The sequence below is a fragment of the Sclerotinia sclerotiorum genome, genomic scaffold (genome assembly GCF_000146945.2).
Source record: "Sclerotinia sclerotiorum 1980 UF-70 scaffold_3 genomic scaffold, whole genome shotgun sequence".
NCBI lineage: Eukaryota > Fungi > Ascomycota > Leotiomycetes > Helotiales > Sclerotiniaceae > Sclerotinia > Sclerotinia sclerotiorum.
Window position 1 is genome coordinate 1445799 of NW_001820833.1, and position 18296 is coordinate 1464094.

Genomic DNA, 18296 nt, shown 5'->3' on the forward strand with positions numbered 1-18296 from the left:
TCGATCAGGTCCCACAGCATCCGCCGTGTCATCCCCTTTCGAATCTGCCAGTCTGGATATAACATTTCACCATTATTATAGTATTTTTAGGAAGCCCTGGAGGTGTTCACTCTGATACTTAAAGATATTGCTATCACATTGTTATCAAAATGCCAGGTTAGCTTCTATATCATCACGCCTTGGAGAACGATTGCGATTACTGATAGTTGATAGTCCCATTAGCTTTAGCAGCTCCAGTAGCTTTGGCTGGGCTGGCATATGTTAACGCTAAGTTTTCTTTGAGCTACGATTATCAATTATTGGGTGCTGCAATAAAAGCATACGCCTTTACTAACAGAAGGGAAAAAGAGGATCGCCTTAATATGTTTTACATACTCGAAGAACATGCCAGAGGAAATTTTGCAAACGACACATTCATAATATTTGAAGGCAAGAAATGGACATTCAAGGAAACATACGATATAGTCTTAAAATACGGAACTTGGTTGAAAAATACCCACAATGTCAAGCCGGAAGAAATTGTTGCTATGGATTTCACCAATTCAGATAAATACTTTTTCTTGTGGTTTGGATTATGGAGTATAGGCGCCAAACCAGCGTTTATAAATTACAATTTGACGGGAAACGCATTATCACATTGTGTCAAAGTTTCCACTGCCAGATTATGCATTGTCGATCTTGTAGTCGAAGAAAAACTGACACAGGAAGTTCGAGATGAACTTCCCGATATCTCATTTCATATTCTTACCCCTGAAATAGAGGCTGCTATTGAATCCACCGAGGGCGTCCGAGAGCCGGATTCTACGAGACATGAGCAAACAAAGTCAAAGATTGGAATGCTGATATACACCAGTGGAACTACAGGTTTACCTAAACCCGCAGTTCTCTCCTGGGGAAAGGCTAATTTTGGATCGACTATCATGCCAAAGTGGAGCGGATATAGTCGACCAGACATACTATATACTGTGCGTTTATTATTCCATTTGTCTATTACAATACTGATTTTCTTAGTGCATGCCTATGTACCATTCTGCTGCTAGTGTCCTTGCTGTTCTGGCAGCTCTTAACATGGGAGCAACAATATGTATTGGAAGGAAATTCTCTACAAAGACATTCTGGAAAGAAGTTCGAGAATCAAAAGCGAATATTATTCAATATGTTGGCGAAGTTTGTCGCTACCTCTTATCCGCCCCTCCTCAATATGATCCCGTGACAGGCGAAAATCTTGACCAGAAGAACGACGTTAGGATGGCATTCGGTAATGGCCTAAGACCTGATGTCTGGAATAAGTTTAGGGAACGGTTTGACATCAAAACGATTGCTGAATTTTACTCCGCAACTGAAGGTGCAGGAGCTGGTTGGAATTATTCAAATAATGATTTTAGCAAGGGTGCTGTGAGCCGCAATGGATTTATCTACTGGCTTCTATTGAGAAAATCATGGGCCGTAGTCGAATTAGATGTTGAAACGGAACAACCACGTCGATCGAAAACTACTGGATTCTGCACCAAGCTACCATATGGAAGCCCAGGAGAAATGCTGTATAAGCTTGACCCCGCCGATATACATTCGGGTTATCAAGGATATTTTGGTAACCAAGATGCATCGGACAGTAAAGTCTTACGAAGCGTTTTCGAAAAAGACGATGCGTGGTTCCGAACAGGTGATATCATGACTTGGGATAACGAAGGAAGAGTCTACTTCAATGATCGAATCGGCGACACATTCCGCTGGAAATCGGAAAATGTCTCCACAAACGAAGTCGCAGAGGCTCTCTCCACTCACCCAGCAGTTCAAGAAGCAAACGTATATGGTGTTTCCCTACCACACCATGATGGCCGCGTAGGCTGCGTGGCTCTTATATTGAAAGATCAAAGTCCCAGAGTCATGAGAGATTTGGCCGCTCATGCGAAAAAGGGATTACCGAATTACGCGGTCCCAATCTTCTTGAGAGTTAAGAAAGAAGGCCAGAAAATGGAAATCACGGGTACCGTGAAAATGGTTAAACATGTTGTTAGGAAACAGGGTGTGGATCCCAATGTGGTCGAGGAGAGTGGTGATCAATTGTTCTGGTTGAAGCCGGGTGCAGAGGAGTATGTGAAGTTTGGGGAGAAGGAGTGGAATGAATTGAATGGGGGGAGTGTTAAGTTGTAGTTTGGGGTATGGTTATGCGTATGAAAATTGAAGTAATGCTGGGCGTTCGTCACGGTAATGGCCACGGAATTGGTCAATGGGAATATTTGGGTGGTGGGCGTTGAATACCGTCGTCGTTGTCACAGTTGTTGTTACCGTTCTTTTGATCATATTTAATGCCCATACTTTTTATAAATTACGATGTTTTTGATGTTCGTACTCATGATCAAGTCATCATGGCATTGCGATCTCATCATTAATAAGATATTAAATATATCTCGATAAAAGATAGGACATAGAGTTATCATCGTATTCCATATTCCATATGGAAGTATTCAAATAACTACCCATAATACAATAGTAGTAGGATTGTGGAAAGAACCCATGTACGCGTTGGAGGTTATTGAAGTAAAAGAAAGAAATTAAAAGGAAAAAGAAGAAAGGAAAAACAAAAGAAACTATCTTTGTATATTTGTGCGTATCCGGATACGGGGAGGAGAGGTGCTGACTTGGGTAGGTAGGTAGGTAAATATCTTTTGAGATTGTTCTCGTAATCTTGTTGCTTGGTTATGATCATTCATATCCATCCAATATGCAATACTAATCGACCACAAAATCAACCACCCCTTCCCATCATCCTCAACTCAATTCACCACCACCACTTCCGCCACCACCACCCACACCCCCACTCCCACTGCAACTCTTCAATTTAAGCCAACCCCCCTTATTCCACACCACCCCCTTATTTCCATACAACAATTTCTCTCTCTTCGCATCATCTTCCACACTAGCCAGTATCTCCTCCAACTTCTTAAAATTAATCGGCTTGAGTATCCAGCCGTCGAATCCGCGCTCGATGTATTCTTCGCGTTTGGTTGCTTCTAGGGAAGCGGATACAGCTATGATGGGTAGACGACCATAGACTTTTGCGCGGCGGGAGATGGGCGGTGTGTTTAGGTACTCTGAGGTGCGGATCATGGTTGTGGATTGGAAGCCGTTGGCTATGGGCATCTGTGGAGGGAGGGAAGGAAGGGTTTAGTTGGGAGGGTTTGTAATAGGTAAGATGAGGGTGGGGGAGTGGGAGTGGGAATGGGAATGGTACCTGTATATCCATCAAGACGATATCAAAACCATCTGGAGTAGCTAACACGGCATCCGCACAAGCTTGTCCGTTTACCTTAACAGTCACCACATGGCCTCGCTTTCTGAGCCGTTCTTCCAAAAGTCGACTATTGAGAGGATTATCTTCTGCAACTAGGACATTGAGATTGCGAATTTCGGGTTGAGGAGGCAAATCCATGATAGGGAAAGGATATTGAAGCTGGTAGTCGGAGTTTGTCGTCACGGATTTGACGGAGAGTGATGATTGAGATGGAGGCGGGAGAGATGGTGAAGATTGAGAAGCTAAGGTGCCGGGTGCTGATTCGGGTGATTCGAGTATTTCCGTCGTGGATGTAAGGAAAGGTTCTTTGAGGGGAGTTGGAGGAGGGACCTGGAATCTCTCGGGCGTGTCGCAGCTTTTGCTACTTTCAGACTTGGGAGTTTCGCTACTGGTGGATGCATTTGAGATGTCTCCTCGTGGAGCTCTGGCATTGAAAGAATGTCCTCCGTTGGACTTGCGGAATGGTATTGATACGGTGACTGTGGTTCCGTGTCCTGGTTCCGTATTTATAACTATTTTGCCATCGTTGAGTCGCACGAATCGCGCTGCTACGGCTAGTCCTAGACCAATTGATGATTTGTCTGCATCGAGGCATGGTGATGCATCTACCTCTTGGTCGTCGTCGAGAACTTTCTCAAAGTCTTGGAATATGCCGTCAAGTTCAGGTCTAAGAACACGAAGGATTAGTCTCGTTATAAGAGGTAGCTTAGTATATTCTTTGGAAATATTGGGCTACACAAAGAAGTCTTCCCCTAGTTCAACTGTGCTACTAAAATAACAAACTTACTCAGTGAACCCAGACCCATTGTCAGTGAAAAACATTTCGACTCGAGTCTTATCATCATCATCATCAGTTTCAACATTCTTAAATCCAACAACCACATCACCAGCAGTCGAATGTTTGACAGCGTTAGAAAGTAAGTTTGAAATAGTTTGTCTCAAACGCATACCATCACACTTTACCATCGGTGGGACATTGCTTTCGTCGAATTTGATATGTAAACTCTTTTTTTGACATTCATCCCCGAAATCATCGATGACATCGTTCATCATTTCTGACAAAACAACATTATCATGAGACATTTCCGGATCTTCTCCTTCTGCCTTTGTCAAATTAAGAAGGTCATTCACCACAAAGATAAGTGACCTTGATGCGCCTAAAGATTTCTCAAGATGCAGACGTGCTTTTTCGTCGAGTTCATCCTCAAGTGCGATTTCAAGGTAACCAATTATAGCATTTAATGGATTTCGCACTTGCAGACATCAGTAACGCTCAAAAGCTTTCATATTTTAGGTGACGTACCTTCAGCTCCGGCTTGTCGTATCAACAATCGTGTCATCCGATTCTGCTGTACAATAGCCTCTTTTTGTCTCCAGACTTCAATAAACCTTCCGTATAATGCGCTTAGGACTCCTGCCGACTCCACTATAAAATTTCAGATTAGGATGAACCGACTAGAACTAGGATAAACCAACCTTGCTCCCGCGTCCATTCCCGGCTAGTACCTACAACATGCTGGCTCCATCTTTTGAAACTTGCTCTTGGCTCAAGGTACTGTGTTCCAGGTTTGTAGATCTTCTCGTTTGGATTCCCCGCCCACTTGACTTCCTTCACTTGACCCTTACGGAAAAATACCAGGAAATCATTTCCTGACAGAGACAATGGAATCACAAGAAATCCAGAGATCAAAACAAAGCGGGCGGGAAACATGATATCTGTGCAGTCTGCGGATATGCTTTGAGTGCAAAACACTGATGTATGAGACTTTTTGCGAATGTATTGAAGTAAAGAAATGCTTTCGTTGTAGGCATAGAGGCGACCGATCGTTCTTGCTTCATCTTTTATGGCTAGAAAGCCAAAGTCTGCTTCGAACATCTGCAAAAGATCTCTGGATGAGGCGGCAACATATTGGGATGGCGAGACTTTCGGAGGTGCTTTGCCGAGATGTCTTCTCGCTTGTATCCGGGAAAGGTAGAGTAGTTTCTCGATATTGTTGCTTGTGCAATCACCTAGGCTTCGGCAAAGCTCTCTCATTGGAAAAGAAACTCTTTTCCCTTCTAGGCCATAATCATGGCAAGAGATCAAGCCCCAAAGCCGTCCTTCTACAATCAAGGAGATTGAGAAAGATGCCCGCACACCCATGTTTTTAAGGTATTTGATATGAACAGGTGACATGGCCCTCAAATATGCCGATGAAAGATTGAGAGTTTTGGGGTTATGTTGTTTGGTTGAGGACATGAGCCTCGCTGTCTTTGCTGTTCGATCATACAGCAATCGTATTTTGTTTAGCGCATAGAGCTGGCGAGCCTGGATTGGAATGTCAGTATTTGGGAATTTGAGACCACGATAGAGGTCTAATGAAGCTCTCTCATCAATGTACTCCGCTCTAACCAGCCCCGCATCATCTTCATCAAACTGGTAAGCCATGACCCTATGAAATCCCGTCAGATCAAAAACGAGACCAACGACGATGTCTAACAGAGAAGCTATTGAGGTGGCTGAATTAAGCTGTTCCTGGACCTCACAGCCTAGATGAAACATCTCCATCTCACCAAGTCTGTTCTTGGTCCTTTGTATCGTGCGAAACGGCTCACTATATTTTGTGGTTGATACGATTCGCTCTTCTTCTGTAGCCTGATTATCAATAACGTTGACGGATTCCCCAGGCAAATTGTAATCCTCCGGAGGGATATCACTCAATATATCATTCTTCGCCTCAAACTCGCATATGAATAAGCCCGCATCCTCACGAAAATGCAAGGCACAATACATAGGGGTTTGCGGAGTTGACTCAAGCATCATCGTGAAAATATCTGGATATGCTTTGAGATGTTCTTTCTGATGCCACAGTTTTCTGGCTTCAATCCGGGCTCTGAAGTCCGATTCATACACTGGGCTTAATAGCTGAGTGAAGCAAGAGAGCGCAAATAAATCTTCAGGCCCGCGATTAATAATGGTTCCAGAATTCTCACTTGCGATCCGGACCAGGAATCGCCCGTCTTCTTTCTCTTCCAGGGCTAATAATGCTCCGAAACTTTGGATGGATCCAGGAATTTGAATGGGCTCATCCTCGCAACGAAGTACCACCTCATTAATTTCATGGTTTGGAATTGGCTTATTATCAGAAATTAAATGATGAATTGAAGTTGTAATAAAAGTATTTTCAGATGGTGATAATGGCCGGCAAGATTCTGCTAAAACGACCTTTGGATGTCTTTGATTAATGGCACCTTCGCTCTCAGCTGCAACGACCGGCACAGCCATGGGAGCTGTTGTATTTGGCACATTTTGATCTTTTGTAACATCAGAACCGTTAGACGTGGGGCCAATAACTTCTGTGCATCGTTAGTTAACATGTTGAACAAGTCTTGGACGTCCAACCTGTACCCGGCCCTGTTTCGATACGGATGGGAAACACCCTCTCAATCCGCGATCGTCTATCTGCGTTTTTAGGAACCGTTGCAATGATATTACCGCTTCCAGAGCCTTCCAAAATGGCAGGCGAAATTTGGTGTTCCATTTTCAACAGATTTTAGATCTTTGCCAAAGAGAGGGTACATCCGATGCAACGGCGGAAGTGGATATTGTTCCAAGGCCTTTAAGTATTGATTAAGTAGTAATGTGATGCGATTCGAAATGATCGTGGAAATGCTCTTTTCTATATTTTCCGTAGTAGCACAACTGTAGTTTTGGTAGACAGAATCGTCCCGGCAACCAACTGAAATGGCGTTCTTTCAGATTCAAATATCATATATACGAGACCAAACTAAGGAACAATGAGAGAACTTCCAGGACTCGAATGTTCATAGCAATCGATGATCATGTCAAGGATAAATCATCCTCGCAAAGTCCAATTCGAGGAACTGGAAAAAGAATAAAAATGAGAGATCCATAGCAGTGCACTTTCGGCGCCTAAGTGAATCATGGTATATTACAATGCTCCTAAGAAGGCCAAAATAAGTGCCGTGTTTTGGGGCCGAAGATGACACTCATGTTCTGTGAAGAATTGATAAAAAGCCACTCTGCTCAATATGCCCATTCAAAACACACCAATTCATCGGGATGTAACATAATGACATCCGGTAGACAAAACAAATCTGTGTACCCCATGCTTCACCTGCACCAACGTTCTTCCAAGTGCAATAGGTCTAGCCACTTGACTTTTCTTTTGCTTGCACGCCTACCTTTTCGAAAAGAGAAGGTCGAAGTTTATGAAGATATTGAAAACACGGCAGCCAAACATTGGCAAAACCGCTGGTTTGGAAATGTTTCACATACCGGAGTGAGCTGACACAAGATACCCATGTTCTTGTGGACAATATACTCAAATTGGTCAAATGAAATGTTGGGAGGAGGTATGAAGTACGAACATCGAAAAGAAGTGGATGAGATGCAAGTGTGACTTCAGCCGGCTGAATATATCATTCAACAATCCGAGCGGTGAACCAATCTGGACGCTGCATTTATTATTGTAAGGTTATGTGGACATAACCTTACAGCCTTAGGCACTAATAAAATCTAGACTAATGACGGAGTCTAGGCCATTTGTGTAATGGATTCTTAGCTTTGTAATTGCAGACTGACTGGAAGCATAATACAAGTACGGTACTTAATTCCTCGAATTGTTGCTATTCCCATATTTCAATCGACCTTCACATATTCTGGACTTACCAAAGCTAGAAGACCGTTCTTCTATAAATCGACCATTTACATTGCCTTCCTAGTGTACTACAATCTATACAACACCAAAAGTAACTGTCGTCATATTTTATATTGCGGCCATGCAAGTGTATCAACGGAGTATATACTTCCTTTGCCCCGCATCTAAATGAGTTTTCAAATCTTGAAGGAGGTCCTGACATTGGCGCCATGGCTGTACATCATGAGGGGAATGAGGGGCTATTTCCTCTATTTCCGCTTCACCATGAGTTTATAAACCACGTATGTCTGCAGATAATTGAGAATTTTCATCTTTATCTCTCAAGTTATATCTCCTACGTCGAACATGGATCGACTTATTCATGCCATCCGTACCACTCCACTGATTGATAATCATGCTCACCCATTACTTATTCCTTCGTCTAAGTGCAAATATCCACTACTAGGCATTACTACCGAGGCGAATGGAGATGCTCTAAAGGCTTCCAGTTCATCATTGGCACACATTCGAGCTACAAATCAACTCGCCGAAATTCTCGGCTGTCCGCAAACATGGAGTGATGTTACGAAAGCCATCGCAAAAGAAAATGAGAAGCCAGATGGTGTTTGGGCAAAATATTGTTTTGAAGGAATTGAAACAATCCTTCTCGATGATGGTCTGAATACGGATAATGATGCCTTCGACTATTCTTGGCACGACAAACTAACAAGTAGTAAGTACTTTCATGTTCCCCGCACTCGTATAGAAGTTGTGTTACCTCGACACGATAGATGCCAATACGTTCAACACCTTGCTAATCTCGGCTGTTGTAGGAAAGTGTAAGAGAATAGTAAGAATCGAAAAACTTGCTGCAGATATAGTGGACCAGAACCTAGATTTATTCGCTGTTTCCGAGGACGACTTCTTTGCCTCGGTGCTTGAAGGGCTTCTGAAAGCCATAAATGATGCTCTGTCTGATACCGATGTTGTTGCCTTCAAATCAGTCATCTGTTATAGATCAGGGCTTGATATTTCTCGGGCCTACCCATTAGGAGAGGTAAAAGAGTCGTTGTTGCAATGTATTATGAAGCAGAAGGCCGAAGGTTATAGTCATTCCACAAGGTCCGATAACCAACTTCTGAATTCCTGGGCTATTCACATGACAGCTGGACTCATTCAAGACTCAAGGACAACTCACAAGAAGCCAATTCAATTCCACACTGGCTTGGGAGATAAAGACATAACTCTTACTCGCTCTTCACCATCCCATCTACAAGGCTTTATCCGCGAGTATCCGGACGTTCCAATCGTTTTGCTTCATACGGGTTATCCGTGGACAAAAGAAACGGGATACTTAGCTACTGTATACTCGAATGTTTATGCTGATATTGGGGAAGTGTTTCCTTGTGTAAGTCAAGATGGCCAAGAGGCTGTTATCCGCGATCTCTTAGAGCTTTGTCCTTCAGAAAAGATCGTCTGGAGTACAGATGGGCATTGGTTTCCAGAAACATATTTGCTAGCAAAGATTCAATCTCGCGAAGCTTTCGAGAAGGTAGGGCACTCCAATGCCACGTTACAACAAAGTCTACGTACGGTGATACTGAAAATCCCCAGGTACTCATGGAATATGTCGACAAGGAAATATTGACTCCTACACAAGCTGTTAAACTCGTTGAAGATGTGTTTTTTAACACATCTAACGAACTTTATGGTCTTGAATTAAAATTGAAGCAAACAGGGACACAGGTGGTTGAGCGACCTGTTAATGGAGTGGATGATGTTAAACAGACAAATGGGATTAACCGAACCAACAACTTCAACGGCACCAAGGGCGTCAATGGTGTCAACAACATCCATCAACTGAACTCGCACAACAAAAATAGCAGAGCCAAGAGGGCTAGTGGCGCAAAGGTTTTAAAAAATCCATCGGACCTTGAGACCTTTGAATTATTCATGGCAAACCACCCAGAAGTTAAGTTTCTGCGTGTACAATACATCGATTACTGCTCTCTCACTCGACTACGGATTTTACCCATGAAACGTGTCCATGAACTTCTGTGCGACAAAAAAAGTGATGTATCCATCGGAATCACTAATAGTAGCTTAACGCTGACGCCAGTTGATCATCGTATCGATTCCGTTTCTCCTAGAGGGGTTCTCAGGCTTCTAAATGCTGACGTCTCTTCAATGCGTCCCGGTCCGTGTCATGGCTATGCTTCGGCCCAAGCAGAACTCCGCAACCAGGACAATACTCCGTTGAATGTATGTCCCAGAACCACTCTCAGAAACATAGTGAACAAAGCAAAGAATCTCGGTCTTGAATTTCTTGTTGGTTCTGAGATTGAAATTGTGTTCATGAAAGGCACACTCAATGAAGACAACACATTCACGTTTGGTCCTCTTCCGGGTGCGGATTCTCATTGTTGGGGATCCAATAATGCCCTTCCCCATGCTATCAGAGATGTTGTGGGTGAAATAGTGGATACATTTTCAGATGCTGGTATTGACATTGAACAATGGCATCCAGAGTCGGCCACTGGCCAATTTGAGTTTGTCCTCCCTGCTTGCGTACCCCTTGAGGCTGCAGATGTACTTTTACAGGCTCGCGAAATCATCACTACAATTGCAGAGAATCATGGATGGCGCGCGACACTACACCCCAAACCTATCCCGGACAAAATAGGTACGGGAGCACATGTTCACCTTTCCATACCTACCCCAGAAGGCGAGAAGGAAGAAACTTATACTCACTTCTATGCTGGAATATTGAAACATCTTCGATCAATTACGGCTTTGACCTATAGTAACGCTGCGAGCTACGACCGTATTTCTGCGGCTGGTGGTTTTGCCGGCAGTACTTGGGTGACTTGGGGTACGCAAAACCGAGAAACCCCACTACGAAAAATCGAAGGATCGCACTGGGAAATAAGATGCTTGGATGGCCTCGCCAACATCTATTTGGCCTTAGCAGCAATGATTGGTGCCGGTGTAGAAGGCGTGATTGCAAAAGAAAAGATGACATGGCTTGATTGCGATATGTCCCCTGCTAAGTTGAGCCAGGCAGATAGAGATGATTACAATATCAAAGAAATGCTGCCAAGTAGTTTGGAGGAGGCGCTTGCCTGTCTCAAAAACGACCAAGGCATGTATAGGATACTTGGTGAGGCAGTAGTGGTCACATATATTGCAATGAAACGGGCGGAGCTGGAGCTCATGAAGCCCATGAACGATGAACAGAGGAGAAACTGGATAATCGAGAGATATTAAGGAGCAGGATAGTATTTTCACAAACTGCTGGCTCAAGTACATGAGTCTCGGCTGCGGTTGCTAGTGCTTTTGGGGCACATCTGGATATTGGTGTGATAATGGGTTGGAAACCCGCTTAAGGAAATTGAAGAATTGTTAGCAGTTATGCTTTTGTATTTGAGGGTGGCCGAAGGAGCACGTATTTCTGGATCCCAAATTCATTATACTTTTGCAGTTTGGAATCGTGATTCGGAGTTCTATCTCCCAGCCGTGATTGATCTACCTTTGGGCAAGACCAGCATCTCTTTTATACACTTGTTAAACTCCCACAAATGATCATGCCCTGTAATTTTACACAATTCTTGATCATCATACCTACTCCACTCTGCATAAAAGCATACCACCCACCCTCCTCTCTACGCATTCTCTTGCCTCCATGATCCCGCTTGATGTACTAATATAGATACACTCTCCTGGGTTCCGCAAACCCTCCACAAAGTTTGCATTTCTTCCTCTTATGATCTCCGAAAGCCCCTCTACATCCATCCAAATTCTCTTCGTGGGTTTACTGATCACCGACATCCGACTCAGCACCGGCTCATTATTCCAATACTTCAATCCTAGCCATAACCTCCTTGTCGAGATATTTCGCTGTGTGACAGCTTCTGGCTCATATGTAGATAGTTCGTCCATGGGAGGAGGAGTGAGGCCACCACGGGTGACCGAGGATAGAAATCCAGACGATTGGAGACTGAGCATGAGAGTGAGGATCATGTTCGAGGATGGGACGGAAGTGAGCCCAAGACGGGCTTTTGAGGCATTTTGGAGATGCGAAGCTACGTGGGAAAGAGTTACGAGAGACATGACGAGGATTGAGAGTCTCTAGGACGAATTCGCAAGCCCGCGCGGGCACAATTGATGAGATCTACCAGGGATATCTTCTTCGAGGTGGAGATGTAAATGCAATGCTGGCGGGAAATGTTAGCTAGATTTCTTTTGAAAATATACTGAAAAGCCACCTCTGGATTTGGTAAACCTTATATTCGTAGTTTAACAATTGCAGCCGCGAAAGAATTTCATATAACACCTTTGAGGTTATCCGTCTCGAATTATCTCGAGGAAGCCAAAAACCAAAAATAATTTATTTCTGCCTCATCTAATCGCGATAAGGTTTTAAGGCACCAATCTTCTATCACATCAATTCGAGGCCTCATTGGCTCTATCTTCATGCAGCTTTGCCGCCGAACATGGTACTCATCACCACCCATGCTGCAGGTAATTCGGCATGATGTATTGCAAGTCTCATATTTCTTCTATATCTTCTTCTTTCAATAAGTATTTCTTTTTCATTTGTTTCTCTCCTCTCATTTTCCTGTTGTGTTCTTCATCGCGCAAAAAAGAGCGCCCATTTTCAATTCTTCAGTACTCTTAGCTATCACATAATCGCAGGTCGATAAAAATGGCAGCACGATCAGGGGAGGATCTAGCAGCTACTCTGTATGTGAACGCCTCTCAATCTCTTTACACAGTTATTTGTCTAATCTCTTCCAGGTTCGCAGATATACATTATTATTATGGACTGCCAACGGCAAAACCACCTCACCACAGATTCGATAAAAGCTCATATGTCTATCTTTTCGAGAATGCAAGTCAGAGAAGGGCTCGACTTGAAATAGCTAATAATGCCGGCACTCCAGATCAAGATGCTTTTACTGGCCGTAAGTAATGTGTATTTTGGCTTGAGTGCGAAAAATCTCCGTTGCTGATACCAGCATCAACAGACCTCGACTCCGCTCACGTCAAATACTCTTATAAACACACCACACTCGTCACTTTGACTGTAGATGGACCCAATGGACAGCAACAAAATAGTCCCATTGATGCACAAGAATGGCATTTACCAACTTTTGACCCTCGAAATGAGACCAAATACATGTACAGACTTCACACTATTGATTTATACTTCTGGAGTAAAGAAGATGCACTCAATTTTGTGAATGGAGTGCGGAGGGTCTTACCACAACATCAGATTACAATTGAGGATGAGCCAATACTACCACCATCTCACGCGGATGAGATGAGTCCTGTGGTTCAACAATTGGAAAACGTAGCTATCTCGGATCCTTCATATCAACATGGTAGGACCAAGACATCTCGAACTTCTCCTCCAGCTGCTATAAAAGTCTCATTTCCTGGACCCCCGCCTTCCTCGAGTCCACAGTCACAAGCTCCTGCTACTACTTTTGCCCCGATGGCCTATAATCCAGCTGCACCAGCCGCCCCTGAAGTTATCCAGCATCGGGAAAAGACACCTCCACCCGAAGATGGAGCTGGAAATCCACTTGTGCATGCAGCAACTTCAGACCAAGGACAATTCTCTCCGCCCTCACAATTTCAGCAACATCCAGGCTTTTCGGCAACAGCCCCACCACCACAATTTCAAAGGCAGCAAACTTTCCCCATGATGTCTCCACCGCAACATTCGGCGCACGGACAAGGTAATTTCAAGGCAGTCACTCCACCACCCCAACATACCAATACCCCTCCGAACTCCAACTACCACGCTGGCTCTGTCCCCTCTACGAACGTACTTCGTTCCCCATTTTCCCCACAAGTTGCACCTCAAAATACTTCATTTGCACCTCCACCCACATCAAACTCTCCTATCACTTTCGCACCACCACCCACTGACAATAACCAACCTCTCGCAACTCCCACGGGCCCTGCACCACCCGCCTACTCCTCACCCCCTATCTCACCAACCCAAGGGCCCATAACCCAATATGCGACCTTCCCTTCCACCAGCTCCTACCCATCCCACAACCTACCTACTCCAGGCCTCTTTTCCCCTGGTTTCGCCCCACAACACCAAAACCCTCCCGTTTCCTCTCCCGCCCCAGGTCTCCAACCTCTATCCCCTCCAGGAGGTTTTGCAAACTATACGTATACGGGTGTGCAAAACAGTTTTGGAAAAGCGTTGATGACACAAAGTGATTACAATATTCATCAACAGGTTTATAGACCGACTGAAATAGAGGCGGAGTTAAAGAAAAATGGGAGTGGAAAGAAGAAGAAGGATGCGGAAAATGGGAAGGGTAAGGAAAAGGGACCTAGAGGGAGATTGGAAGATAATGCGGCAAGGTTGGAAAAGGGAGTTACGGGGATTTTAAAGAAGCTTGAGAAAAAGTATGGATAGGTGAGTCTTGAGGTGAATGAGAGGATGAAAGATGAGAAGCGAAGAAGGAAGATTAGGAAGGAAGGGAAGATAGGTAAGAGTGGAAAAATGGATCTGTTGATGTTGTTAATGCTGTAATGATAAGGTTGTATCTTTATTCCATCTCATCTTAAACTATTTAGCCGGCTTTTTTTCCTTTTTATTTGTAGGAATTTTAGGATTTTACGACAATACAATTGATACCTCTTAATATTTATTTTTCAGATGTATAATTCTTCATTTTTTTCTTAACTTAAAATATCGTTTCATATACTAGGTATACATCATAACATCATAAGATCACAAATCATAATCTTAAGTCTGATATTATAATATGTGGAAAGTAATACCAGCCTTATTCCATCTACTCCGAATCAATCTTATATTTATTCATTCGTTCTTTCACACTCACTTTCAAGATTTGTTTATTCCTTCCTTTCTTTCTTTCATTTATTCAACTTCTATTCTTATTCTCAATTTACTACACACACAGAGACACCAACCCACCGGCCAGCACGCAAAAACACAGACACAGACACATATACCACTATACTGTAGTTTTAATATTCTATCTTTTTTCCTTTCTTCCCCTCCTTCCTCCCCATCCCTTCCTATCTCCCTTACAAACCCATCCCTTTACCACCATACCATATGCACGCCCCTTATCCATACCATATATCCATATATCCGCTTAAACGCATTAGCGAAAGTAAGTAATCTTGGGTATCTCAATTGTATTTGGCCAAAAATACCAAGGGTATGTACGAGAAGCGATTTAGAAGAAGGGAAATATTTAAAAAGAAAAGAAAAAGAAAAAGAAAAACAAGACAAAACACAAAAACGAGATGAATAAACAAGTCGAGTAATAGCAATAAGTAGCTAGGATTTCCATTCCCTACCAAAACCTCCCTTCGCTCCATCCCAATTTATTGTGAAAGCAAATGCGCCATCGCAATGCCCATTTATTCCAGAATCCCCTGATATTCATTACCCAGTGCCCAATGCCCAACCCAGAACAAATAAAAGGAAATATGCGTTGTGATGCAAATTTATGAGTGGTGATATAATCCCTCGATTCGTCCAAAACTTCTCTTCCTCCCTTCCCGCTACCCTTTTGTGCTTATGAGCGTGTCTGCAACCTCGAAGTAAAAGTCGAAACCCATGGACTAGTAGGTGGGGCAATCGGTACCGACTGCAAACTTTCATCTCTCGTCTTTGGCACCACCATTTCACTCGGTTCCCCCGAAGAAGCGAAAAGAGCGAATTGAATATCTTGAGTTAAATCTTTCAATTGTTCATCCGTCTCTGTCGGTATATCAAGATCTCCCTTCTCCATATGTTGTTCCGCGGCCGCTCTCCTCGCTTCTCTCAGGAGACTCGCTCCAATGGCTGACATTCCCTCGTTATCGATTTCGACATCGTCATCGTCAAATTCGTCGTGTGCTAAGACACGAGGTGCAAGGGTTCCTATATCGCTGGTTTTTACTCGGTAGCCCAATGCTCGTTTTCCTTCATTGATGAGTTCCTCGGTCCAGCCTAAACATTTCTTCAGGCTTTGATTCATTTTTTGACTATCAATGAGTAGTTGTTGATGCTTTGATAAATCAAGGCGTAATCTTTTTTCGTCCTTTTTTCGATGTTTGAGATCGTGTTCGGCTACCGCTCCAGGACTTAATGTTCCATCGTCAATAAAATCTTCGTCAGAACTCATGCCGTCTTCCTCTTCCTCTTCATCTTCTTCATCTTCCAGATCAGTATTATCCCGACTATTATCTGATAGATCATTGCCCTCTTTCTCATCTACGGCCGACAGAGCTCCACTCGTTGCACGTGATGATGCTCTTGTGGCCATGGATAACCGACCTGAACGACTCAGTCTTTTATATCTTCGTAGTTCAGCTGTCTGTTTCCTCATTTCTCGTTCTAAAGTTCGATTTATAGCTTCGAGGGATGAATTCCTAATCTCCAGATCTAACACCTTTCTTTCCTTTCGTGCGACCGCTGCTAATTCGTTCATGCGCTCTATCGAATCCCCGGCTTTAAGGACTTCTTCTTTTACTTCCCCTCCAGAAGAAATCGAGTCACTATCCTCATCATCATCCTCATCTTCTCCCTCGTCTTCACTTTCCACTTCCTCTTCTTCTTCTTCTCCTTCATCCTCCTTCCCCTCGCCTTCTAGAATCTCATCCGTATGTGCTAGCGAGGCCGGACTTGACGGTTCCGTTATCGTAATTGGGTTTTGTACATCCATAAAATGGCCTCCTGATGAAACCTTCCTTGTCGTTATCAATTTCTCCATAGATGATCCTGTACTTGTCGTTCGTTGATGGCCATATCCCCCATCTGCACTTGTTCTCCTTGAATGTGTGATGTGAATATTATTCGCAGATTGGCCACGCGGGCCAGCTTTTGGCCGAGGTAAAACAGGAGAAGCCAATGGGGTTGGAGACCTGACTGATGAAATTGAGGCATGTTGGGGATTTGATTTATGTGGTGACGTAGGTCGCTGGGAAGGAGATGTGGTAACATTTGCTAGTCGTGGTGATGCCACTCGAGAATGAGTCGAGAGTACCGAACTTGGGCGAGGAGGCGCAAAGTGTGGTGAAGGTGATAATCCTATTTCAGGAGTGCCATTGGCATGGAAGAATTTCGCGTGTCCTCTTTCTTCCCCAACAGATGACCCTACCGTCGATGCCCCAGAACGAGGTGAAGGTTTCTTGGGAACTTTATCTCCATTGGTGTGAAACAATGTCGACGCCCTTTTAGTGGGTGAAGATTTCGTTTGCTGTGAATTGTGACTTTGCGGTTTTACATCACTGGCAAAAAAGAATTTGGAGTCGACAGAAGATTGTGATGATTGTGAATAATTCAAATCCGAATTAGAGGGACTAAATGTTACTGATGCTCGTTTAGATGTATCCTTCTCCAAACCAGAGATACCCAATGCCGAGCCATTATGTGTAGGATCGTATAATCGGGGAGGTTCGGAAGGTGTGGGGGTTCCTGATGATGAATTGTTTGAAGTATCAAATCGAGTCTTTCTTGTACTAGATCTTGCAGTTATATTGTTACTATTGAGGAATGTAGAAACGGGAGTCGATAAATCTTCTTTTGCATTATTTGGGGTAAGATTTTCGGTACGTGATTGTCTTGAAGTAGGTCTCGTGGAAACTTTTGGCGTTAATGGAGGTTTGGGTTTGATTCCTCTGTTCGCAGAAGCACTTAACGTTGGTGCCAATGGTCGATGGTTATTTGGCTTATCGTATGAAGGCATATTGGGATTAGCAGTTTTGGGGGTCAACTGCGCAGAATCTTTCTGCGAAACAACTCGCATTATGACATTATTGTGATCGATGGTTGATAGAGATCTTCGATAAGAAGCCGGAGAAGTGGAAGAAGTCGAAGAAGCAGGAGAAGACTTTCGTGGTGGTAAGTGTAAAGTAGCCGATTGTGATTTTGAATGTAAAGTTGGGGTAGATGTAGTGGGAGTGGGAGTGGAAGTGGGAGTGGTAGTGGTCGTGCTAGTGATGGTGGTAGATTGAAGAGCCACTGAGAACAAGGCGGGCTTCATTAGTATCAAGGTATCGTATCAAGTACCAAGCGAATGGACTTTTAAACCTTGGAAGTGAGTGATGTGATATTATTTATTGGGCAAAAGATAAAGAGATAAAAAGGTTAAAAAAAGTAACTAAAATAGGAGTGAGTCTATGATATGATAAAGGTGGTTAACATCAGATGAATGAAATGATGAATTGCAGGAGCTTGAATATCCACAATTCTTCAATAATTGAAACGGTATTTACGGAGTATATCAACATAAATTTGAAGTGTGAGTTGTACGACGATGGATAAATTTTATTGTAGTTTGAGGTTTGTGTAAATAATAATATATGTTTACTTT

The 18296-nt window shown here is 43.4% G+C and overlaps 6 protein-coding genes across 6 annotated transcripts; 3 read left to right on the forward strand and 3 right to left on the reverse strand.

Moving 5' to 3' along the window:
- Positions 1-149: 149 nt before the first annotated feature.
- SS1G_02649 (hypothetical protein) lies at positions 150-2154 on the forward strand (the record flags this gene model as incomplete). Its single annotated transcript, XM_001596379.1, has 3 exons — positions 150-156; positions 229-965; positions 1012-2154. The coding sequence occupies 3 exons, from the start codon at positions 150-152 to the stop codon at positions 2152-2154; spliced, it is 1887 nt and encodes a 628-aa protein (XP_001596429.1).
- A 618-nt stretch (positions 2155-2772) lies between these two features.
- SS1G_02650 (hypothetical protein) lies at positions 2773-6816 on the reverse strand (the record flags this gene model as incomplete). The annotated part of the gene is made up of 6 exons (XM_001596380.1): positions 2773-3144; positions 3236-3962; positions 4083-4548; positions 4599-4721; positions 4772-6631; positions 6684-6816. The coding sequence occupies 6 exons, from the start codon at positions 6814-6816 to the stop codon at positions 2773-2775; spliced, it is 3681 nt and encodes a 1226-aa protein (XP_001596430.1).
- Positions 6817-8301: 1485 nt separating this feature from the next.
- SS1G_02651 (hypothetical protein) lies at positions 8302-11202 on the forward strand (the record flags this gene model as incomplete). Its single annotated transcript, XM_001596381.1, has 3 exons — positions 8302-8668; positions 8769-9487; positions 9550-11202. The coding sequence occupies 3 exons, from the start codon at positions 8302-8304 to the stop codon at positions 11200-11202; spliced, it is 2739 nt and encodes a 912-aa protein (XP_001596431.1).
- A 354-nt stretch (positions 11203-11556) lies between these two features.
- SS1G_02652 (mitochondrial 37S ribosomal protein MRPS8) lies at positions 11557-12045 on the reverse strand (the record flags this gene model as incomplete). Its single annotated transcript, XM_001596382.1, has 1 exon — positions 11557-12045. The coding sequence occupies one exon, from the start codon at positions 12043-12045 to the stop codon at positions 11557-11559; it is 489 nt and encodes a 162-aa protein (XP_001596432.1).
- Positions 12046-12640: 595 nt separating this feature from the next.
- Positions 12641-14377, forward strand: SS1G_02653 (hypothetical protein; the record flags this gene model as incomplete). Its single annotated transcript, XM_001596383.1, has 3 exons — positions 12641-12678; positions 12733-12899; positions 12963-14377. The coding sequence occupies 3 exons, from the start codon at positions 12641-12643 to the stop codon at positions 14375-14377; spliced, it is 1620 nt and encodes a 539-aa protein (XP_001596433.1).
- Positions 14378-15515: 1138 nt separating this feature from the next.
- On the reverse strand, positions 15516-17669 carry SS1G_02654 (hypothetical protein; the record flags this gene model as incomplete). The annotated part of the gene is made up of 1 exon (XM_001596384.1): positions 15516-17669. One exon carries the CDS (start codon positions 17667-17669, stop codon positions 15516-15518), a length of 2154 nt encoding a protein of 717 aa, XP_001596434.1.
- Positions 17670-18296: the final 627 nt, after the last annotated feature.